Source organism: Sander lucioperca, chromosome 16 (genome assembly GCF_008315115.2).
Source record: "Sander lucioperca isolate FBNREF2018 chromosome 16, SLUC_FBN_1.2, whole genome shotgun sequence".
NCBI lineage: Eukaryota > Metazoa > Chordata > Actinopteri > Perciformes > Percidae > Sander > Sander lucioperca.
Genome location: NC_050188.1, coordinates 21143229 through 21169282, shown reverse-complemented (window position 1 = coordinate 21169282; position 26054 = coordinate 21143229). Strand labels below are relative to the sequence as shown.

At 40.4% G+C, this 26054-nt stretch overlaps 1 protein-coding gene across 2 annotated transcripts in view; it reads right to left on the bottom strand.

Moving 5' to 3' along the window:
• vps50 (VPS50 EARP/GARPII complex subunit) overlaps positions 1 to 26054 on the bottom strand; it is a 110622-nt gene that overhangs the window by 38519 nt on the left and 46049 nt on the right. For both annotated transcript variants that reach the window (XM_031322998.2, XM_031322999.2), the window contains exons 13-20: positions 20829 to 20961; positions 10528 to 10619; positions 10218 to 10312; positions 9131 to 9229; positions 7063 to 7153; positions 4364 to 4549; positions 2308 to 2426; positions 829 to 935 (exon numbers count right to left, since the gene is read on the bottom strand). In XM_031322998.2, the coding sequence (XP_031178858.1) occupies positions 829 to 935; positions 2308 to 2426; positions 4364 to 4549; positions 7063 to 7153; positions 9131 to 9229; positions 10218 to 10312; positions 10528 to 10619; positions 20829 to 20961 (922 nt within the window). The remainder of the gene's footprint in view (positions 1 to 828; positions 936 to 2307; positions 2427 to 4363; positions 4550 to 7062; positions 7154 to 9130; positions 9230 to 10217; positions 10313 to 10527; positions 10620 to 20828; positions 20962 to 26054) is intronic.

Genomic DNA, 26054 nt, shown 5'->3' with positions numbered 1-26054 from the left:
CACTCTCATTTTTCACGCCCTTTCTCTTGAATTCTGCACCGAGAACTCAGGGAGCAATCTAACTCCATCAAAGAGCTGCACAGACTGAATTAGAAGTGATTGCTTGGAATCAAACTTTGGCTTTTCACTCAGTTTGCCACTTTGTTTTGCCACACACCTCTAAATCAATATTACCAATTTTGTGAAGAAAAGACAAAAAAATACATAAATACGTATTCTATTTTGTACTGTATGTGCAGGAAAGTTTTAAAGTGTGAACAGAAGAAGGATGGTGAAGGAATGAAAACAACTGGTAGGACCAGATTTTTTTAGTTTGAAATGTTAATGTTAACAGCAGATCTGTATCAGCCAGAGTTATTAAATTAATTCATATTGCAGAAAACGTATTCAGCGGTACAACTGCACAGGAAAGAAACTGCAGTTCACACATGAAAATCACATGATGAAGGTCACATCGCCAAGAGGCACACTTTGCCAAGGAAGGGCCCAGATGTCTTCAAAGCCACGTTACAAAGACGTGTAGGCACCTCTTTGGAAATGAAAAGGTCAGAGTTTAGGGTAAAGGCTAACAATTATTAGTGCAGCACAGTCACACAGGTAGCAGTAGAGATCTGAGTGCACTGATGAAAATTGAGCTGCTTGCTTCATTGGTGAATAATTAGAAATCTCAGAAGGCTAGAGAGGATGTCCACTGTGGCTGGGCTGCTCTCAAGGAGAGCTAAGTGGTAGAGTGTGTACTGTACGTGTGTGTGTGTGTGTGTGTGTGTGTGTGTGTGTGTGTGTGTGTGTGTGTGTGTGAGTGTGTGAGTGTGTGCGTGCGGGACTCACCAACAAGCCGAATGACGTTGAGGGTGGTGTTGGTGAGAATCGGTGCATTGGTCTTATTGAGGTTGCAGTCAGACTTTTTCTTGCTTCTTATGGTCTCTCGGGACGCACTGATGCGTGCAGGATGTGGGGGTGAGAGAGAAAGTAGGGCAGAGGTATGAAGCGGAGAGACTCAGTAATATATGTTAACATCCCTGATCCTTAGCAATGATCGGCCAGGTTCAAAAACCTTGGCGCAGGTCAGAGTGTTCAAATTGATCAATCAGAACCCATTACACAATGCAGGAGACACAGAGGGACCCCAGTGGTGAAGTCTCTGAACTGGTGATCCTGGAGTACCAGACCCCTGACACTGACCTCTGGGCCATAATAGCCACTTCTCATTACATGGGCCTTCTAATTTCTGGATGTGACCATGCGACCCAATTCATAATTAACCATTAATGATTCCTGCTCATAAGATAGGGATATTAGCATTTAAGTGACTATAGGCTAATGTCAGATTAATACACATAGGGAATAGGACACCGAATGTGGTGAGAGTTAAAGCAAAAATATCAGGCACGTGAGATCGGTGAAATAACGAGCCTCAACGCTGAGCACGAACATCACGATACAATTAATACCCTATTGTACATTACATGACAGGAAATGATTATTATTATTATTATTATTATAACAGTGCTTCTGTAATGAAGAGCTACTGAATAAGTAATGGCACTGTATGTCTGGTAATTTGAGGTTGGCTCTCAGATATGTATTAACAAACGTACAGACACAATCCTTGTTTCTTAATAAATTAGGCGACCAGATACACATAATAAAATATAATAAACTGAACAAGGAGGGTTATAAAATTCAAAACTCCATCATGCTGCATCAAAAACGAGAAAGACAAATAATTACAGATATAACATGCTAAGACGGCAATTGCTCGCATTAATTATATCACTCATAGAATTCAACACACCCAATACATAATGTTCCTCAATGGCATTCAAATATCTCATTCAAATGAAAATGAACCAATTAAACAAGGTGCGGAGGAGCATGATTGCCTCTGTTTTTGCTAAACAGCAACTTTCAATAGTCACCAATCACATATGCGGAGGTGGGAAGAAAGAATTTTTCATGGGTAGACAAAAAGCTTCATACAAGCTTTCTGCCTACTTAGCAGGGTCAGGCAAAGTGGAGCTAAAATTATCATTACTAAATGCATAAAAAGTAGCATAATGCTTGACTTCACACCCTTGTAGAACCTACTTTAAAAAAGATTATTATCATAACATTTTATTTTGCATCTGTGATTAACAAGAATTAGTTCTAGTATATAGTTATTTTCGTGTACATGTTCACTTACTTTCATAAATATTAAATAGCCAGTAGTAGAAATGATGGACACCTGGATGTACCAACGTCACACGCCATGCCCTGATCTGTGTGTCTTCGGAGTGGTGCAAAACATTTTGACTTGGAACTGACCTCTTGAGTGGAACATCACCAGTCTGCTCGTCAACGTAGTCCTGCTTGAGCTCCTCAGCGACATCACTGTCGCTGTCGTAATCTTGATACACACTCTTCTCCAGCTCGTCTGACTCGTACTTGAAAAATGGGGAAGAGAAAGATTAGATGAAAGTCAATGGAAAATGGTCAAAGGGCCATTGCAAAGTAGCGATGCAGTACAACAGAAGCGAGTAAAGGGATAAAACATAACACTGTTATAACATGCCGTGAAACTTTGCTGACACATCACCAGTTGTGGAAGACAAGTGTGGAGAAATGAAAAGAGGCCATGTGGAAATCTTGTTATCAAATACAAACTGGCTACTCAAGTATAAAACGAAAAAACATAAAAACTAATTGTATTAGAGGGCTGGGATTCAATTATTTAAAATATTAATTGAAAAAATTATAAAACATCCCCATCTTTTAGCCCTAATGGATGCATAACCATGAAACAACTGGCTTGAGGAGGAAAAAAAGAATGAATTCAGCTCCCAGCTGAGAATCTGGTTTAAACTCACCTGCAATACTAATAACTAATGTCAGTTAATATGTATTTTATATATTGTGTGATTGATTGATTGATTGATTGATTGTGATGTAAATGATGTAAAAATCAGTAAATTCTTTTTATGAATAATATTTGTATAGCACCTTTCATACAAGAAATAGGCGTACTGTACAATAAGGAAATTGCATGACATAAGCAGACATAGAATGAACATAAAAACGGGGATAGAATTCCATAATTTATGGAAATAAGAAAATAAAACACACAGCAGTAGCACTAAGCCTACAACTGGCCGTCGATCCGTATAGTTTGGGCTGAAAGTGAACAAGGGCAGGTGCGTTCCATTTCAATCCCCCGCCCACTTTCCCTGTGATCTCCAAGTGGTCTCCATGCGACGTATGCTATTACGTCATACCAAGGGATGAGGGGAAATGAAGGAGGGCATGTTGAAACACTAATGAAACGCAGCTAAAGAAAGCAGAAGGTGTGGGACATCCGGCCTAAAAAGAGGGACATCCGGCGGAAATTCCGGTGGCACCTGAACAATCTCGGAAGTGGAACGTCGTCGATATACAGTAGACTTACACACAGCTCTACTCTTAAGTTTATTATTTGCCCCACTGCTGGATCTACCCACGGATTTTATTTGCTGTTTAACAGCTTATATTACGTGTTAGACAATGCATCAAAGTATTATAATAATCCTGGCATGTTCTGCACTGCTGGCCCTATACCATTAATACATGTTTATGGCCCCGGTGATGACAGCTTGAGAGCTGCTGTAAACAACTTAAAAGACAATACAATGTATATGGACAACAGTAAATGAGCACTTCCACTCTGTTTTATGTATAACTCTAAATTGCATTTTTCTAGCCTTTTGACTGACTACACACATTTCACACTAAAACAACTCATTTCAAACCATTAAGCAGGCACGAGTCTGGATCAACGGAAGAATATGTTCAGGATAATTGTCTGACATCAACAACAAACTTCGAGCTAGCAGGCTACACGCTGAAAATGGCAAGTTTTGAAGAATATTTGGATTTCATTGTAAAGATTTACAAAGAATATGTTCACGCCGTTTACTATCTAACTGGGACGTTTTGGGACCGATTGATGGGGATTGCTGTGGACAAGTTACACACAACGATTCACTGGTAAGAGCAAATTACGTTTAACCATGTATCCAGCTCATTTAAAAAGCTCACGACCTCTGTAGTCTGTAAACAGTTAACTTAATTTGATATTGTATTTGGCATTTTCTTTTGTGGGGTGCAACTGTTCCACCAAAACAAGTTCCTTCCCGAGACCATTTTGCAGAGACACCGTCGCTGCATCCGGAGCTTAAGGCCGCCCAAGATGATTGTAATTCAAACAACCCAAAGTGTTTTTTTCTCCTATCCCAGAATGTATGTGTGGTGTAGCCAGACCTTCCTCTACAGCGCTGCGGAGATAGGTCTGGCAATGCGAGACTAGGCAGGCACCAATAAGAAGCATGTGTTTGCAGTTGCCATTTACCCCATTAGATGCCAGCACATCCTCTGTCTCCTCCTCTTTGCGCTCAGCCTGCATCTCAAAGGGGTTTCCTTCTTGAAGGTACTGCTGGAACAGAGACAGCTCCTCCTGAGCCGGGCTGGTCGAGGACACAACCTGTTTGCTCGGGGAAACGGACGGAGAACGACACTGGCCCATGAATTTAAACTCCTGGATTGGAGAAAATGGAACAGAGACAGACAAGAGAGGTTAGTAGGTTCGTGTTTGGTAAAGTGAGCAGATGTAGCCTGGGTAAACCCTGACGAACTTACGGCAAATTTGAGATTTGCTCTGCAAGTCAGTCTGGCGAAGAGCCCATTCAAACCCATTTCCAATGTCCCCAAAATCGAGGCACCAATCACACCGCTGAGGCGGGCTTTACACCAATCACAACCGTTGAGGCGGGCTTTTCGCGACGACAATAGCGCAGCGACGGCGAGCAGCTTTTTGTTTATATTCAACATGACGGGTACCGAAGCGCAGCGTCACCCGGATCGTTGGTCTGATTGGTTGGACAATCCAATGCGCCCAGAGGCATTTGAGCGCCGTCCGTTGGTGATGCCCCTTTGGAAATGAACTGTCAATGAACCTTTCCCAGACCCACTCTCAGTTACAACTGATAAGGGTCTGGTGTCAACCAGGCTAGAGCAGATGAGGTACATACGAAAATAAACTGCTATTGGGGTGCTGTGGGTGGGGGTGTTGCTGAATAAATAAAAACAACATTGATTTACACATCACACAACTATTTATGAGGGTGTCCTAACTGTGTGACCACTAGCACAGTTGTGGTTTAGTGCACATCATTTTTGAAAATAAATAAAAACTAAATTGATTTACACATCACACAACTATTTAGCAACAGTTGAGAATAGGGGCAAGGTTGCGCGACTTTGGCTACATTGAACGCGTAACGTACACGGACCGTTAGCGGAGCGTATGTGCCGCCCATAGAGGGTGCCGCGGAATGTATTGGCGCTTTTCCATTTCACGGTACCTGCTCGACTCGCCTTGACTCTACTCACCTTTTTTGGTTTTCCATTACGAAAAAAAGTACCTGGTACCTGCTAACAGGTACTTTTTTTAGTACCTCCTCAGTCGAGGGTCCAAGTGAGCTGAGGCGAGCCGAAAAGGTGACGTGAAAGCGACAGATGGGGGTGTCATGAACAAACCCGCTATTTTTAAACAGTTTAGCCAGCTGTGTTTTTTGTTGCTGCCTCCAGCTTCTTCTGAAACAAAATGTGTCTTCTGGCTGTGGCAACAACAACACACCTTCCACGTTCTGTGTTAGGTCACGGCAGTTTACTGCAGCGCCGCTTGTTTCAGTTCTGCGGAGGCTCCAGGCAGAGCTTTCGCTGTATAGTGGCGTTTTTCCATTACATGGTACCTGCTCGACTCGCCTCGACTCTACTCGCCTCGCTTCGACACACTGTGCGTCTGTTTTCCATTGCAGATTTTAGTACCGCCTCAGCATGGCTGGTCGTTATGCCGTATCGATGCACACACCAGCGCACAAGTATAAACATCAGACCACTTGAGTTTGTTTTACAGTTCTGTGGAGGCTCCGCGCAGAGCTTTCGCCGTAGCCTGTGTAGCCTATGTAAAAGTGGCCTGATGTTTATACTTGTGCGCTGGTGTGTGCGTGGAGCCGGCCATGTGTGTGTGTAGTTAGGCTACAGCGAAAGCTCTGCCGGAGCCTCCGCAGAACTGTAAACAAGCGGCGCCGCAGTAAACTACTGTGACCTAACGCAACACACACACAGAACGTCCAAGATGTGTGTTGCCAGAAGACACATTTTGTTTCAAATTAAGCTGGAGGCAGCAAAAAAAAACAGCTGGCTAAACTGTTTAAAAATAGCGGGTTTGTTCAGGACACCCCCGTCTGTCGATTTCACGTCACCTTTTTGAAAATTGGCCAGAGTGACTAAAACGATGAGTTAAATCTAATAATACATATATTAGATGATCATATTTATGTGTATTTTCATAGTAGTTAGAATATTACACAATGTTAGTACCCGGCAGGGTTTACAGGGTTAATGTACATTGCCTGTATTACATATAGCAATGTAGACACACAATATTCTCACGGCAGTGGGTTTATTATGAAGATTCTTTGGCATGTGTGTTCGTTGCAAAATGTGCCCAAGTAAGACAGACAATGAAGGAGAAAACAAGAAAACACAGAATTTAAATTAACTCCATTTATCTTCCTGACATCTCTTTCAGACATTCTCTTCAATTTATCATTTCTGCTTCTAGGTGAAGTGAGCTGAAAATGTTTTAAGCACAATGATCTTTTCTTTGAGTTGGTTACACAATGTTTAATGAGATACCTACAATATTTTTGTGGTGGCTGTACATGATCTACATGAGGCTCTGATATTCAAGGTTTTATTTAACTGTTGCTCACGAGTGTGGGAAATAACATCCTCTAACATACACGCCACAAGGGACAGCAACCATTTTATTTTCATCAGTGTTATATAATGTGCAGTGAACTTTACTCCTCCTGTGTTGATACAGGCTAACACACTTGCACACACACACCCACATACACATACACACAGAAATCATTGAGCAGGATCCCTCGTGATTCACATCCTTACGCAAATTTCCCAGTGGCGGGCAATGAGTGATAGTGTGCCTCACTCTCTCGCCTCAGCGATGTGATTCTTACTCACATGGAGCTGGGAGATGTTGAAGTTAGACTTAACCGGGCAAAGTTCCCATGTCTCATTTTCCAGAAACATCCTCAGCTCTTCCAGTCGTGCCCTGAGGAGATGAGAAGAAAGAAAAAGTAACGGGATGGAGTAAAATCAAACGACAAGAAGTTGACGTGTCCATAACTGACCTCATGAAAGCAGTGTATTCTGGTCTATTTACATGCGTTAATGGAGTCCTGAATAAATGTGCCGACATAAAAAGTCTGAAAGGTCACTGATGCACAGTGAAAAGGAAGAGGTGTGTGCCTCTTTGTGTGTGGGGTGGGTGAGTGTGTGTGTGTGTGTGTGTGTGTGTGTGTGTGTGTGTGTGTGTAACATGTTTCCATGTTAACTGTCGTCACAGCTTAGGACAGCCACCCTGTTGGTCACCCGCTAGGTCAATATCAGGTCTGTCTGTGTGAAATATGAGAGCAGTGTTGACTTCAAACACTGCAGTAGCCCGTGTCACTTGTCTTTAAGGCGTTTGAAGTATGAGAAGTGAAAGAACATGGAACAGTGGCTACAGAGAGAGAAGTCGTGTGGTACAGAAATAAAGAAGGTGAGTTATCAATTACATTTTAACATTCTGACTTCAATGTTGTATGCCCAATAACCTTTTTATAACTAGTCCATTTTGCACATGCTGGCATTATTTACCTACAGTTACTGTATATTCCTCAAACATAATGCACCGAGAGCTGGAAGGGCACTCGGAGAGCGCAGACCTCCCCAAGGCATGCCCTATCTCACAATAATGCAGTGTGAACTTTCAGAGTCGGGAACTCATTTATCCGATTATTCTGACACCACATAAATGCAGCACTAACGCCCAATGTAGCAATGTTAGTGAAAATGAAAAATAATTGGTGTATCTGCTAGTGTTTGGATCCTCTCCCAAAATTGAATGGATTCTTCCTTAGCCCAAGCTACACCCTTCCACCAAGTTTCATGAAAATTGGGCCAGTAGTTTTTCTGTAATCCTGCTAATAGTCCTTGTAAAAGGTAATTAAAAGGACATTAAAGCTGTGAAACCATTTCAATTAATCAGAGAAAAATGAGTTGGGAAAATAAAAGCAGAAATTACCAATGGCACAACTCTTAGATATTTATCATCTCTGAACCCTGACAGTGCCATTCTGTGCTTTGCAGCCGCAGGCCAACAACACACCCACCCCGATGACTGAGTGTGTTACTGCAGGTTGCTGACAGACAAATACAGGCATCATCAGCCAGTCAAAATTCATTGATGGGTAATCTCTTTGGGAATGACACCCGGCTGGAAAATGAATCAAACCTAATGGAAAGATGATGCACGCTGGAAGCCTCCTGGCCACCAGTGCAGATGTGTGAGTATGTGAGAGTATTTGTGCACGCGGACACAGTGGAGGGGTTGATAATGTGCCTTCATAATGCTGTCTGATGTCCTCCTCCTCTTCTTCTTCTCAGGGTGTGTCATCTCTACCGCTCCCTTTTTCAGTTCCAATTACTATTTCACAGTGAGATCACCTCTAACCTAAAGATGTATTCCATCATGCCGCTCTGTGTCTCACTCCTTTGAAATTTTGCGCCACAGGAATGACGCTTTTTAGCATTCAGATATTATCAATTAATTCTTAATAGGTAATCACAACACTGATCAGTGTGAATCACATCTGATGATGTGGCGCTGTCTGTGTCAAAGCATATATATTCATGCGGTCGGCAGGGGTTACGTAATCAAGAGGTAAATGTGCTTCCAGCTCAGTGAGTGTTACTGTGTAATTACACGTCAACTCCAAAGAGGGTTACGGTGGGAATATAGCATGATCAAGGCAGCAAGTGGTTGTAATTCTGTGTAAAGGTTTCTGTTAATCAGTTTCACCAACTATAGTTTTAACAACTTTCTTTTAATTATTATTGAGGGACTGTGCTTGTCAGATCCATGCACTCTTATGTCTAATTGTTCACACACAATCAATCCTATCAGCTCAGTGAGTGAATGAGCAGAAGATGCGTCTAATTGTCACACAATCCAGGTAATGATCCAAAAGAATGGGGGACATCTTACCTGTGATAGTTTTTAAAGTAGTTGACACTCTGGCGTTTGATAGACTCCTGCAGGACCTCTGACTTACTGCCGCAGAACTCCTCACCCACCTGCATCAACCTGGAAGAAAGGGTTCAAAGATGAGGGAATAAATAATGACAGAGACAACGATGACGGGAAGAACAGAGCAGGGAAAGAAGAAATGAAAGAGATAAGACAAGGGGATTTGTGGCTAGTGCAGTTATCTGATGGAGCATGTATTGAGAAGATCTGGTTTAAGGTGAACAAGATGACTCTTTGATGTCTGCCTATTGAGAAGCGGCGCACATGCACACAATGATGCAACCGCTGCAAGTTAGGGCTACTATGATTAAAGTAATGATTTGATTAATCGACTTTTAGATTTCTATCTTCATGAGTAAAGTGATAAAGTAGTAATTTTAAGGTTGTATTGCATTGGTTGTATAAATGTCACTCTGTACCTTTATAGTATTTGCTTCTGTATAAACAATCCTTAAAATGTATGGGGGTTTTTTTGCAGTCCAAAACAGCCCTTTAGCCTTAAAGCCTCTGGAGAAAGACCACTGTGTGTTTGATTGACAGCTGAGTCAACAGGGGTGTAATGTAAACTGACTTGCTCTGGTAACTGTAAGTTGCCAGTCAAGGGACAGACAATGTGCTGTTAGCAGTGGTATTGAAGAAAAAGGACCACACAAGTCTGCATCTAAAGTAAGCGACCTAAAATAACCAGTACGCACAATCACACCTGTTGATGATTCTTATCAAGGGCTGCACTGCCCATTCTCTCCAAGGACTCTGATGAAGATGTAACCTTTCATCGAAACATTAGTCACTGTTATGCACCTTAAAAAATTAAAAAAACTATAAAGTAAGAAGACATCTGTGTTGCACCGGTTGCACTTTCTGTGTAAGTGTGTTTACATCATTTGAGTCAGTTATTGAGTAAGTGACTGAGGGAAAAAGAGAGACTGGAACCTGAAAAAAGAGGGAAAAAAGACAAGACAGAGAAAGGGACAGCGATAGCAAGATAATGAAGACCAATTAGCGGAAAAAAGGATGAGCTGACTGCTCTGACCCTGTGGCGTACCTACTGATGACATCAAGTACCACGATGAAATCATCATATTTGAAGTGAGACATGTCTGTCCCCAGGATGTAGGCCTTTACTTTCAACTGGACGTCCTGAGGAGAGAAACCAGAGGGACAGGGTGAGGAGAACTTGTGATTGACCAACTCTGTTGAACGGAAATCTGGGAAAAAATAAATGAAAAGAAAAGCTAAGGGGGAGAGGGAGGAAGAGACTACAGTAGGCAGCTTGTGGAATGACTGTGAAGAAAAACATGAGGAGGAGGGAAGACGAGACATGCAAAGAGAGAAAGTGCACTTTTCTTTCTAACCTGCCAGATCCGTGTCAGCCCATGCTCTAGCTTCTTCTTTACATAGCTGCGGTCCACCACCGACTCATCAGACTCTGCTGCCGCTACTTCACCTAGGGGTTTTCAAACAAAGCATGCCGACGGATTAAAAACTAATAATAAGACTGATAAAATTCTATTTCCCCTTATCCATTTTATTTATCCATTGTTTGACTGTGTCTTTTCAGCATGACTCAGACAATTTCATTTACTTATTTCAGTGGAGAATCAGAATCCATACAGAAGTAAAAAAAAGACTATTCTTATGGCTGACGAAGAAGAAAATTAAAAACATCCCTTTGATAATGATAAAATATGATTCCTTGGGTGCATTCTAATATGAACAGGGAAATGTGGCGTAGCTGATCTGCAGATCAGACATGTGCGAATATTGTCCTTCATTGTTAGTTTGACTATGTAGACAGCCTGAATTTAATTGAAGACTCTCTATGGCTTTTCTGTACAGTGGTGGTTGTCAGTTAGCATCTGACAGGGGCGTACTGTAGGTCACAGAGTCCCTCAACAGAGCCAAGACTGACAGTGACCTAGAACTCATCATGACAGGTTCTGCGGATCTGTTCACTGTCAGGCAGCCAGGAAATTAAACCATTTCCAATGAATGTGGTTCCACCTCTGTTGGCTCACTATCCTCTCTTTTTGTGTGTGTGTGTTTTTTTTTCCTTCTCAGCGATCTAATAGAATACCATGTGGAGCAGGCACTGAATAGGCTAGAATGTCCTCGTAGCTGCAGTACTTTCCTCTGGCAGAAAATTGCTTCAATCAGTCTCAAGCTGCTCGCTCTGTTTGAAGTAGATCTCTAGGAAAGCCAGCAGCAGTGAGCCTGCGAGTCAATAAGCAGGTGTCAATCCCACATTAAATTCCTTTTTATGTATTGGGAAGACAGAAAAACAGACTCATCTTGGTCATGGATTATCCCACTGATCAATGTTTGTGTTTGTTTTTGTGTTGTGTCTTGTCTTTTGTTATTGGGCATAGTATACCTATCTTTTAAAATGAATAAATGCCACAACTTACATATTAAATATATACTTTTTAAAATCTACTCTACAGTGAGGCTAGCTTCCAGGGTCAGCTACAGGGTAGTCTCTCTTTGCCAGACCATCCACACGCTGCGGAGCGGAGGACGGTCTGGCTACTCCACACAGAGTTCCAGGATGGGAGAAAAACGTGCTCTGGTTTATTGGCATTTCTTTAAACTAGGGCTGTCAATCGATTAAAATCTAATTACTTAATCTAATTAATTACATACTCTGTGATTAATCGAAATGAATCGCATACATAATTAACGATGCCTGAACCAAAACGTTAGCCTACCGCTAGCTAGTAGCTGGAATTAAACACGGTTACAATGCTGACAGCTAACGCTAAACGGTGTAAAGTGTGACTGTATCGGTTCAGGCACCGTTAAGGCACCAGTACCGTTTTAAAAGTACCGCTTTAGCACCGGTATCCAAACCAAACAATACCCAACCCTAATATTGACTCTAATTCAAATGTGTGACTAGATTAAATATATAATAAACAAATACAAATCTTAAAATCAAGTTCATAAAGTCATTTTCTTTGCATTCATTTGATTCCCAATCAAGATACACTGGTAAGAATTGCTTTCTATTATATGTACTTAAAAACAGTTCTGAAATGCAAAATAATAGAATTTTAATCATGTGATAAAACATGCGATTAATCGCGATTAACTATAGAAATTCAACGATTAATCGCGATTAAGAAAATGTAATCGTTTGACAGCCTTAGCAAAAATACATGCATCTGGATGAATTTCCTGTGGCACCGGAGCAATCCTGGAAGTGGAAAGTCAAGGACATAGACTAGCTACAGGGCTACTCTTAAAGGGATTTAGTGTCACAAAGATGCTTTATCAGGAAAGATGCTTGTGGACATGGGAGCCTGAATTATGGCTCTCTCTGTAGGAAGGAAGGCCTCCTTACCCACTGCAGCACCCGGATGACCAACTCAGTCGCTACTGCAACTAAACAACATTTAGTCCAGTGCAGTATATAATACCCAAAATGACAAGTCCAACAAATACATAAACACAACAGTTTCTAACCAGAAGAGACACGTATAACTTGAGTGTTTCCCACAGATTAGAAAGCAATTTGTGGCGCCTGGGGGGTGGGGTTTGGTTGAGGAGGAGGACACGCTGTTGGATGCTGTCCTCCTTTCCTACTCTTTCTTCCATGCCTAACTAATCTATCTCCTGCTCTCCCTGACCCTCTCTTTCTGCTTGAGCAGCACTGGTTGAAGCCTGAAAATATTGTAAACTAATTAATAACATAACTAATTACACTGGTCGGACTGTTCAGCTCTGTTTCAGACTGATACCTCCGGTTCAGGCTGGTCCTCATCCTCCATTTTTCAGTCACGGAAAATACTTTTCAATACTCATCTGGATTGAAGCAGCAAACATTCAGTGTAAGAGTAAAAAAATGACATAACATTATTTATAATAAGTTTATTTCATTCACAGCTGCTACATATAGTGTTTTGACCTCAACAACCCAACTGCATTTTATCGCAAACTTGCGACTAGTTAACTTTCTAAAGCAGGCGCAATCGCTTGTTTGCTAAGAGTCAGGTCGGGACTCCAACATTAACACACTGACAACATTGTATTCAGAATATAAAATATTTTTATAGCACTTTTTAATGTGTGATTGTGTAAAGGTGTTCACGAGATACCAACCTTTCGTGAACTTGTGAATTTCGCCAGCCGTCTTTCTCTCGTTTTGATGGAGAGACGCTGTGTGCACGGGGGGAGGGGCTGTCTGTGTGTGTGTGTGTGTGTGTGTGTGTGTGTGTGTGTGTGTGTGTGTGTGTGTGTGTGTGTGTGTGTGAGTGTGTGTGTATGTGTGTGAGAGACGTGTGAGCGACAGAGAGACGGAAGAGAGCAGGGAAAAGAAATGCAGCTGAACGAATACGCTGCATGTTTTAAATAGCGTTAAAAAAAAATAATAATAACGAAACGCAATATGTGGCGGCCGCTGTTGATTGTATTGCGCAATGCCACAAATTAGTCTATGTGTGGGAAACACTGAACTCTGGTTATGGCCCTATAGACAAAACCCAAAGTAAAAAAAGGGGGGGAATCAACGGCAGGGGAAAAGATTATCGATGAGATTCAAGAGGCAAGAATTTCCAAGACTTTAGACTTCAGTCTTCAGTATAAGAGCACTGAAGAAAACATAAATGTGTCACTGACGGAATACCGTGTGGATCTCGTTGTGTTTGAGATCACACACAGTGCCCTTCATTAACCATTAAACCAGATGATGCTTGGGTACATTAGTGAGAGAAAACAAGGGCGACAGGCATAAATCATGGGTAGTGTTTTTCTTATTCTGAAGCAGTGAGATGGTTGAAAGACCTTAAGTCTTAAAGATACAAACGCATAACTCAACTGGACTTGACTCAAAAATCTCCAAGCTGTAGTCAAAACAGAGCAACTGTAGACTGAACCTGCTGGGTGAGACTTTGTATTCTGAGCAAGACGATAAATATCTCATGACATTTAGCCTGTTTTTACAACAAATACACTTATGTCACATTTTTCAGGGGGAACAATTTATCCATTTTTTACTTGAGAATTGGTGGCAGTGAGGGCGTTCTCATAATGACACTAAGATGGAGACAGCTTAGAGCCCAAAAGGACGCCGTTGGCCAATTTCCTCCTGAACAGGTAGCTAAGCATTAGCTTCAGGCTAATTTACTCCAGGGAATAACGGCTTGAAAAAGCGTGGTTTCCTGGTGAAATCATGGAAGAAGTGTGGAGAATTGGTGTAATCCACTTCTGTAAAAAAAAGGGTGACTAGGAAAGACAGACTTTTTTACTTGTTGCCAAAGGCTGAAGAATGTGTGGAATAAAAAAAGACAATAACTCTGGTTCTGCTGCATCAACTTTCTTTTCAGACTGTCCAGGGTCTGACAATGTTATAGGAGTGCAATGGTAAATTGGTGGAGAACTCTTAGTCGTTATTCATCAATCATCAATTAAACATTAACCGTAGCTGATCACCTCACTGAGAAACAAAGTGGAAGAAAAACTCTGTCCCATGCAGCATAGTTCACATCACAAGGTTTTCTTACTCTATTGTTCTTTTTCATCAGTCTGTATGTAGACCACCACTTTACCCACAGGACCTGTGTTAATCCTACTGAGGCATACAATTAGCAGCAGAGGATCTGCCCAGCCTTATTATAGATTCTGACAATAGGCTCAACACACCAAAGATGAGAAAAATCCTCAAGAGGATTTCATGTCATGTTATATTTGCTGCAATAGTATGGAACAATGTGCTTCCCTTAAAAACCATTAGTGGGTAAGCCTATGCCTTAGATTGTCCACTGCAATAATTGTCAATATTAACAAAAGGTTTAGCCTAGCATTACATTTATACAACATATCTTATTGAATCAAGTGGGGGAAAAATCTGTCAATGGCAAGAATAAATCATCGGTTTCAAATACAACTTGTTTAAGAAGTTTTCCCTTCTACAGAAATCTTTATTTTTTTATTTGCATCTTTTACTAACATTCATCAACTTATCTCAATGACTTTGTACCTTTTTGTCTCAAAACCATATTTAGAATATGCTTACATGTTTTCAGCTACAACTTTGTTAATAATCTTGTGAATGCATCAACACACAAACTCTGTGTCATTAACAGTATAATTAGTCATAACAGTTGTTTAAACAACAATGATTCACATGTTAACTTCGAATGGCCAAATCTGTCTTACCCCTAGGGACAGGGAAAGAAAGCTTCTCCTGTTACCAAGTATACATAAAGGTGGTTTTGAGCACCAGACAAACAAGACTATTTGGTGGACAAGGAGATAGCACTTTACACTAGGCCTGCATGATATTGGAAAAAAAATTACATTGCAATATTTTTTTTCCCTGCGATATATATTGCGATATGAAAAAAAGACTAATTTTGACAAGAGGACATAAATAGCCCTATTTATAAATACTAAATCATTCTCAACTACTGGGGTGATTTTGTAGGGGAGTGCATCTACAAAGAAAATAAAAAGGAAAAAGGAAATTTTCTTATGTGAACCAGTCTTTGTTGAACTTTAATGCTTTACAAAAACCAAAGCAAGTAAGCACTGTGATTACTCTTCTGAAGTGATTTTGGAGAGGGAAATTAGGAAGAAATACACTGGTTGACTGACATGACACCATTGTATTCATATAATATCAATCCAGGCTAAAGTGAATGATATTAATAATGCATGCATGTTGCTTCCTCTAAATTTCAGGTTGTGGTCGACTAGCAGGGCCTGCTTTGGTTGTTTGATAAATTGATTAAAATTGATCATGATTGTTGGTTTGCTGTGGATGCAGAGCCTGCATGTCACACTCTTGCAACAAACTGTGTATCCAAGAGCACTTCAGTCAGTGTAAATTACGTTATATCAGAAACAGACTGCTGTTGTAGATTAGTGTTACGTTTCCAGCATCGCAGCTCCGAACCATAACGTTAGTTGGGACAGACGCCTTGTTTCTTTAGGCTAACTATGATAGCTTTAGCCTGGCTGGTAGCAGCTTTCTGCGGTGAAAAATGGGATATGTCGTGATTACGTTGCATTAATCAAGTGATTTAGTTTGTCTTTGCAGCGAACATAAAACACTGACTACTGTAGCTTCACTACCCATGGAAAAGCATGTGCATCACTGTGTCAGCGGCAGCTGCCACTTACGGTACTTTTCTACACACGGGAGAGCCTCACTTCCCATAACATCCCCCCCCCCCGTCGGACTAACATTACGTCACATGACCACCTGTCTTAAACATTGACATATATATAATGGACCAACAGATCCCGTTGCTCTGGACGGAGACCAATGAAGGCCATTAGAAGCACTTTTCCGGTGATGGCTAGCGTTACTGCGCAGACTCCAACTGAGAGAGACGACGTAAATGTGCCGTGAGCAACGTGTCTGAAAGTTGTAAGTCTTCTGGTAGCTGTGCCAAGAGAAATCTCAATCATTCCGAATATTGCAGAGACGGAGAGCGTAGGTATATGTAAGGAGATAACATAGGCACATAGGCATAGCACACAATTATTGCTAACTAAAATGCTAGTTAACATTAGTAATTACACTTAAACAGCTAATGTGAGACGAAACTGCCTGCGCGCTTCTCCTGTACTATACGGTAATTCCTCTACTATGCGACAGTAAGTCGCGTGGTTATGACACAATCGTTAGCCTATTTTTACAAAAACGTCTACTACGGAGCCATAACGTGAGGTACAAGGTAATGGAGCCTTTTATACATTGTCGTGTTTTTTTAGAAATAAACAATGGACAAATAAAGTCTTTAAACGCTTCAGATGTAAAGTTATTCGCTGTCAAAGTGACGTCAAAATGAATGGCAGTCAATGGAATGCTAAGGGGTGGTGATGGCTTTGTAACATCAAAATGGCGCCATCGGAGGTTCGCGGTCCGAGGAGAAGCTTATCCCCTTGGTCTTAAAGGGGAAGGGTCGGCCGGTAACAATCATGGAAAAGGAGAATGGTGAAAGCTTACTTTTTTATCAAGCAGCAAAGAAGTTGTAGCGTCAACATCACATCGCAACGTCCTGCGATGTGACTATCGCGCATGCGCACATCGCGATGTGGGAGTGAGGGGGTGTGAGGAAGAGAAACATTTGGTAAAGACAAGTAAAATTGAGATTGTGAAAACAGAGCCCTGACCAAGGTGAGAGAGACATGATCCTGGGAGCGCCAAAAAGAGTACGGCTGTTAACGGAAAAAGAAATAAGAGCAAGAATCAATTGCATACTTTTTTAATACTACAATATTAACAAATGTTTCTAAAAGCTGTACTCTAATTAAAAATGAGAATTCCCTTGTCTACAAAAACTTTTAAATAATGTCTAAATCATGTCCCACTTTAAATACCAAGGTGCCCATGGGTACGTTTCAAAAGGTAACAAGTCACATCATTATTTACAGCTCCCAACAGTTTGATGATTAGTATTATACATGGCACTTGGCTGTGCTCAATTGATTTAAAACTATAGTCTCATAGTGACGAATGAGCTTGCAAAATGTAGTCTGCCATTATGAGGTTTCTAATGAAGAAGCTACCAAAGTAGTTCATCTCTTTAAAAAAAAAACATTAAAAGGTACTGTGTATATTGATGGTTTATGAGATTTCTGAATCCATAATGTTTTTATTCCATATAACAAAGTATTCTTTTCTCCATTTGTCCCCTTTTCCATCAATGTGTGTGTCCCCATTTATTCCCCCTTACTCTGCAGTTGCTGTCAGTGCAGTTTGTGTCGCTGCTAACACCCACTGTTGACCTGGTGAGGGTGTAGACAGCTTCCCCAGGTTATCTACTTAGAAAGTTTTAATAAATGGTCATTAAAACTGTTACAACACAGAGAGGAAAAGGTAAATTATTGGGAAAGCCACCCTTTGCCAATGTGTAGGTGGTAACCAGGGTTTGACCTTTGGTGGCATTGTGGGTAAAAAATTTCTTAGTGACAAACAGGACAAGCACCCACAGGAGCCTAAACTCGCTGGTTTCAAACTATGACTCATATAAGAGCAGCATGTGCATGACTTTGCATAAATCTGAAGTTTAGCAACAGAAAAGTCAAAACAGAGTATGACACCACAAATTCTAAATGGAAGCAAATAGTAATTGTGAGAAACTGGAAGAAAAAAAAGTATGATACCTGGCAACGTGAGGCTTTCACCAAACACATTCCTAACTACATGGAATTTTAAATATTGTCTGATAATCCCCGCAGATGATGCAGATGTAAAAAAAATTAAAACAAAGTACAGTTGACTTTTAAAATGTATAAAATGCTAAAGTGGACAACACAGAAAACTCTACACTAGCATACATACATTTCAACTATAATTGCCACTGTTCATCATACCCCCAACCGGCACTGGCAGACAACCGCCCACCAAGAGCCTGAGTCTGTCTGAGGTTTCTCCCTAACAGGAAGTTGTCCTCACCATTCAAGGTTTCTGCCTAAAAGGGACCACTGTCGCACTAAATGCTTGCTCTTGTGGGAATTACTGGAATTGTTGGGTCTTTGTAAATTATAGAATGTGGTCTAGACCTATCTGTAAAGTGTCTCGAGATAACTCGTTATGATTTGATACTATAAATAAAATTGAATTGAATTGAATTGAATATTAGCCTACATGGCCCATGCCCATGCTCTGGATTTACTTTCACACAAGGGCTCTCACACACATGGAGCCACCCCTGTGCCTGAGGGCCATCGGGGCTTATAAAACATGACAGGGCAGCATATTTATTTTGTCAGGTAGGTATACGACCCTGGCCCATATTACTTCCTGAAACAACCTTTCCTTTCATCAAATGGCAAGATTAATTACTAAAACATTACACTGACCAGCTTAATATATCAAGTGACCACTGGCTTAAATTCAATGGGATGCTCTTTTTGAGCATCTCAATGAGGTAGGAGGTGTGTGTGTGTGTGTGTGTGTGTGTGTGTGTGTGTGTGTGTGTGTGTGTGTGTATGTGTGTGTGTGTGTGTGTGTGTGTGTGTGACAAAAAAAAGGAGTGATCTTCAGTGTGTCTAACCGTTAGGACTCTGAGGGCCTGGAGGTCATGCCCTTCAACAAATGAGACAAAGCCTGTACAGTAAATCATTACTCGGATGGACGCCACACACACACACACACACACACACACACACACACACACACACACACACACACACACACACACACACACACACAAAAAGAGAAAGGTGAAAGCCAGGACAAAGGCAGGGTGGGGGACACCTTTACACAGAGGACAGAGGTGACAGCCAATCAAATCGTGAGATGATAGATTGGCCCTTATAAAAGGGAACATGGTGTATGTCCTTTCCCCGTCGAGGAGGATCTAATGAGGGATGCTGAGGACTTAGCAGGTCACCAACCATCTTTGTATCCTCATCCATTTGCATTGGATTTCCATAACGAATTCTGTACAGTACAGGAAATGGAAATGAGCTATCTTTCGATACGCAGTAGGAAGGTACCAGCTAATTTGACAGTTTTGTATTTGCAGCTAATATCTGACAAAGTCTTTGGTAATACAAATGATACAAAGAGTAATGAGGTGAAAAGTGCTATAAACAAAATCCAGTATGGTTTCTTTTCTTACATTGGCAAGAAATTCAATTTATTGTGGAGCTTACTGCTAAACCACAAAGTATGTATTGCCTTGACAACTGAGCTTCTCGAGGCTGATGTTTTCACATCTGGCTGACTGAAGGCAGGATGGCTAGAAGCTGCGACACAAGCAAGACTTTTCTTGTTGATCCAGACATAAGCTTTGGGTTTGGACAGATGTGGTGTTCAGTCGTCTTGCTGTTCTTAATGGGCCGTAACTTGAGTGCAGCTTTACGGCGTTTCCAGTGGAGAGTCAGCGTACTTTATACTGTTATCATCACAAAATGTACAAAAAGAATGGATAACTTGCTATTTATTTTCTAAAATGGTAAAACAGGTAGAAGCTTGGGATCTAAATGATATTGAAAATTAGAAATTAATACATAAAAAACTGTAAAAAAACAAACAAACAAAAAAACAGTATTATTGCACCACAGAGAAAGTGACTAGTGACTCATTTAATGACCTCTACACTAAAAGGGAGCTTAGTAAATGCTAAAAAAATACATGCCATTTCAGTACCCGTACCACTACAGTCCGTGCTGCACAGATGCACCAGTACACATTCAATATTCTGTCCTATTTTCATACACCATGATTCAATTATTCCTTTCTGTGAGCAATATAGCTGATAAACCTGCTGTATGTTGAAATCAAACTGCCAGGAAAGAGTGGCACTCCTAAGCGTGTGGAGAAAGCTGACCCAATTTTTACCACGTTTTTGTTAACAGAATATGCAAGTTACTTTTCCAGCTTAGAGTATAGAGAGCAGATATGGTGTTTTAGGAGTAAAAACTAGAGAGAAAAAGAAGGTGACAAAGCAAGATTTAAAATAACAGGAGGAGAGATTGAGTGAAAATGAATAAAGTCATGTGCCCTCTCTATGGGCTCTGGTACATGTGAGAAGTTGTCATTGTATATTTTATTTCTGAATCTGTATGCTTCTACAGGGAACTGTGCACCTGTTTGTTGTATTTGGGCAAGTCAGAACAAATGGAGAAATGTCACTTATTATAACCCCATTTTGAAATATTACAAAGTTCATAGGGTTAAACAGGTATAGTCTCTTACCTGCAGTTGAAATGGTCTCCTGTTTGTCGTGCTCTTCGTGCCACTGCATGGTGCGGTGGTAGCTCAGCATCACCTCCCACAATGCCTTGCATAAATCTGTCAGGCAGGGAATGTAGCTGTCCGGGGTGATATGCTGCCAACAGAGAAGTGATGAAAACAAGGTCACTGATGCACTTCTCTACTTTCTAATATGAATTCAGTGTTATATTTAGTATTTCTGTGTCATATACTTCTATACGCTTGTATTTACGTAAAAGAAAAAAAGTTATGGAGTTATGAAACGCAGTGCTGGACTACTTTAAAATAAATTACAAGATTCAGCAAGAGACAAAAAAAAAAAAAGAGCAACTCAGCTGTTTCATCTAATTAAAGCCTGTTTATACTCATCAGTCAAGGACACTGTGTTGGAAAACATCTATTTTTTGTGTCACGAGAAACACTTACATCTTATGTAAGAGCCAATTAATGTAAGTAATGATTCAAATAATGATGTTATTAAGAGGGTGTAAAATATCTATGGTGCACAATAGGTAAGCTATTATACTATATCAAACCATGACAACTTGGGTTCTCAAAAGAATTTCACAGAGCTATTCACTCCCAGGACATTACAATCGCCTTGGGCAGCGGAAGGCGCAACGGTGCCGCTGCAAAATAGCCACGGGAAGGAACTTGTTTTGGTGGAACATGTGTAAGTTTAAAGGTTGTTTTAGTTGTGCAACAGAAAACTCAGATTGGACAGATAGTCTAGCTAGCTGTCTGGATTTACCCTGCAGAGATCTGAGGAGCAGTTAAACATAGTCCATAAATCGACCAGAGTTTAAAATGCCAACACAAAGAAAGCGGAAGGTACCGGACATCCGGCTGAAATGAGGGACATCCGGCGGAATTTCTGGCAGCACCTGAACAATCCCAGAAGTGAAACGTCGTCCATATAGAGTATTGCTTTCATAAAATGGCAACTTTATTATTTCTGTATGTCTTTTATGAGATTAATAATGTTGACCTATGTTTTTTGTTTTTTATGATATATAAATAATTAGCTACATACCCATAGAATAACTGCAACTGCATTGAGCTTTGTAAAATATCCCAGTGGTGCTGAATCCAAAACAAGAAAGCTAACAGGTATGACAGAAAGTACTCGAAGGATGATGCACACTGCTTTTTTTACTGCACACATCCAACAGATTAACACTTGACTGAGCTATTAGGAGGAAAGAAAGCCTGGAAAAAATGTGTGTGTTAAATAAAAAGTTGGCCCACCAAAGAACAGTGCAGCTGGCACAATAGTAGCCACTGACACATTTCAAGGCTTTACCGAATAACTCGCCAATAGAGTCCTGTCAACATGTCCAGAGACAAATTCATCACTGCCAGATGAAACAGTGCTGTTGACAGCCGCCGCACTTTACTTCATTTAAACGATGATAATAAATAAGCGGTTGCAGTCAGACCTGCGTTTCCTTTCACAAAAGCATTGGAAATATAAACACAAACTTCACAAACGGACGGTTGCTGAGGGAGAAAACAGTGCATTGCAATAATGACCCCAACTGTGCACAAACTAACATGAGTAAAGTCTCACGCCTTCGTCTGGCATGTCCGTGTCCCTGAGTGACAAACTACCACTTGCCAGGACAATCTCTCAACAGAACAGTTCTTAGTGAGACATCTGAGGTACATTCACAAATGTAAGCCATCAGCAAGAAATCATGTAGTGACCGCCATCTCAAAATATGTTAATGACAGAGCTGTTGCCCAAGGCAGCTACATTGCACAACAGCCTCCACTGCTGTCAAGCACTGTTGTCAGAGATGGTGTTGAAATGCTATGAACTGAAACAGCAATTTCTCAGAAATGTAACAACACTGAATATGAAAGTTTAACCGGTAATCAAACATTTCTAGCATTTCAAATGAAAAGTGGAAAAGTAATATAGTCAACATTAAAATAAAGTTAGTAATATATTGCAATATATCAATATATCACCTTACCCCCAAATATTGGAGGTAAGGTGATGCTTTCATACACATTTCACTGTTGAATGCACATCAGACTTTTAGCCATCCACTCTCAATAGCACAATAAATACAACAAACCCTCCAATGACGATAGTCAATTATGCTCTTACCAGTATAATAAATCCTCACTTGAATTTGTTTTAACTGCACTCAAACTTAAAGTGCCCATATTATGAAAAAATCACTTTTTCTGGGATTTGGGGTGTTATGTTGTGTCTCTGGTGCTTCCACACACATACAAACTTTGAAAAAAATCCATCCATGCTGTTTAGAGTGAGATACAGTTTCTGAATGTGTCCTGCCTTCAGTCTCTGGGTGAGCTGTTCAAAATCGGCACGGCTTGTGACGTCACAAGCCGAAACGAGCAGGCTAACCGCAACCATTAGCTCGTAGCGTTAGCGTTAGCATGCTAACGCTAATGCTAACGCTAGCATGCTAGCGCTAGCATGCTACCTCATTCTCAATAGCAAAGCACTGCTACAACACACACAAGTTCACCATAATCTACAAAAGAACTACTTACATGTGCACCCTCATTTAGAAGTCTCCCAGCTAATCCTGCCTTGTAACTGACCGAAGTTGTAGAAACAGCCTTTCTTTTACTGTCTATGGAGCTAGCTAGCTGACATGATCTACATCTGAGCTACTGCACATGTGCGAGTGCAATCAAAGATAGTACAGAAGAAGAAGAAGAAAAGAGGTCTCACTCTGTAGCTAAAACAGAGACCAGCTGAAAAGAGGATCTGCAGCAGTGAGAGAGTGGCGCAGTACAACAAAGATATGGTGTTTTTTGAAAATTAAACCATGTAAACCTATTCTGGTACAACCTTAAAATACAATTATGAACCTGAAAATGAGCATAATATGGCTGCTTTAAGAGGTTTTAATACCTTTACTACAATGGCCAGTGATTACTGTTTTCTTACTGAGGATGTGTTGGCAACTAAACTCCAAATTAACAATTCAACAACAAAACAACAAACCTCTACACCTCTGCGACCACAGCAAACTGTTGGTGAATAGTACAATTAACTAATCATAAAATGATTGAAGTGGAATTTGTAATTAAGGCTTTTTTTTTAGGAAAAGCAGTCTATCACACCAGTGGCAACTGCAGGATGTGCAGTCAGGTGTGTATAAAAAGTAGTAGACCTCCAATATTACACACAAATACTGGCTGTCATTTATAAGCTGTGTTGACTACAATAACATTACAATACATGATATTGGTAGGGAGTATAACCACTGTTTGAACGCCATGAACACCACAACCACAGAACAAAGTATCAACCAGGTAAGACAGGGAACAATTGTAACACATTTAGCAAATCATCTTTATTTTCCTCCCTGTTGGTTTACACCATAGGGCTGAAAAAATTACATTTAACATTTTGAAAGCAAAATGAAAGCCTTAAATAAGACATATAAGACATATAAAATCTGTAAAATACTGTGCTCAAAATACCAGAATAAATAAGAAACAGGATTATCTTTTATCTATCATATATATCTCTTCAAGTTATGTCACCGCAGATTCTGTGAGCTGTGGCCTAATTCAAGTAAATCTACTGCTGTCTAGTTGTAGTTCTGTATGTTAGGAACAGCATATACAGGTGCACTTCTCAATATGGCTAAATATGGTAAAGAAGTAATCTTGGCTTTTGTGAAAAAGTATTTCATGATTCATTAGAGTGGGTAAAGCTCTCTCCAGAAACAGAATGTAAGGCACATTGTATTTCTCAATTATATCATTGCTTCAAACTTGTCTTTGTGTGTTTTCTTTCTGAGGGCTTATAGTATAATATCAATCATAACACTGGACTGTTAGATAGTTACAGCTAAACAACTTTAATCCTCCTTCAATATCAATAGAACTCATACTAGATAGAATATTACAGTATTCTGGGTATACTATTTTTGGGTATCCAATATTAAATATGACAAACTTCTAGCACCAACACAGACATTATATAATAACAATACATGTATTACTATTGTATACTTTCTACTATGGGTACTATGCTAGAATTATAATTTCCATGTACAGTAAAATAAATTAATTAAGTGCTTGGGAGACCAAGCTGAAATAAACAAATAGAGATAAAGATCAGTTACAAACCGGCTCCAGCAAAACAGGACAGATAGGTAAGCGAATGAACCAGTTTGGACAAAACAAGGCTTATATTTGATATCGCATGTTCTCCACCAGTCAACCATATCACAGCAGCATGTTGCCAGGCAACTGAAGTGAGGGGAGACGATGTGGGGGTAAGAGAGGTGTGTGTGTGTGTGTGTGTGTGTGTGTGTGTGTGTGTGTGTGTGTGTGTGTGTGTGTGTGTGTGTGTGTGTGTGTGTGTGTGTGTGTGTGTGTGTGTGTGTGTGTGTGTATATCTTTAGTGGGTTTGATGAGAAGAAGTACACCGACACAGAAGTGCGCTGTAGTGCAGCAGTGCACAGGAATGCTACAACTGACATAAGAGTGATGTCACACCTACAGTACACAGGGAAAGGATTAAAAAAAAAAAACTTTTTTTATCCACCTTGCTGGACACAGCCTTCTAAACAAGCACTGTGATGAGAGCTTGGAGGAGGCGGGCTTGGAATCTATTTTCAGCCATTTGGTTTTCTGAAGACAGCTACCCATGATCATTATGCACATAACATACATTATGTCAGGCTGTGTCAGGGAGGTTTTGAAAAGACAAAGCACTGAGTGTTTTTTTTAAATTATGTGTGTGGGCTTGTGGAGGAGTGCACATGAAAGAAATGCCATACATTTTAGAGAGAGAAGAGAAAGAAAGATGTGCAAGCAAGGGTAGGTAACCTTGATTTAGCTGATTCACTTCCTTTAGGAAAAGAAAATCACACCCCTCTCCTTTGAAAAAAGAATAAACTGATTTACCTGCAAGAGATCATAAAACATGGTCAGCAATCTGTAGACCTGCTGTGCCAGAGTAGTACAGTACACACTCCTGAAGTAGAATCTTCATTTTTCTCACATAAACACACTCTTAAAACAACTTGATGCACACATTTGTAAAGAGTAAAGCAACTATCATTGACATAAAAGTGGACAAACCTATTTCTTATGTATAACGTAAAGAGACAATTCAGTCTGCTTAAAGTGATGGTCTTTCTCACAACTGGTTTGCTGCTTCTCCTCAACTTGTTAGTTAACGTCTTTAAACTTTTTTTAAATAAA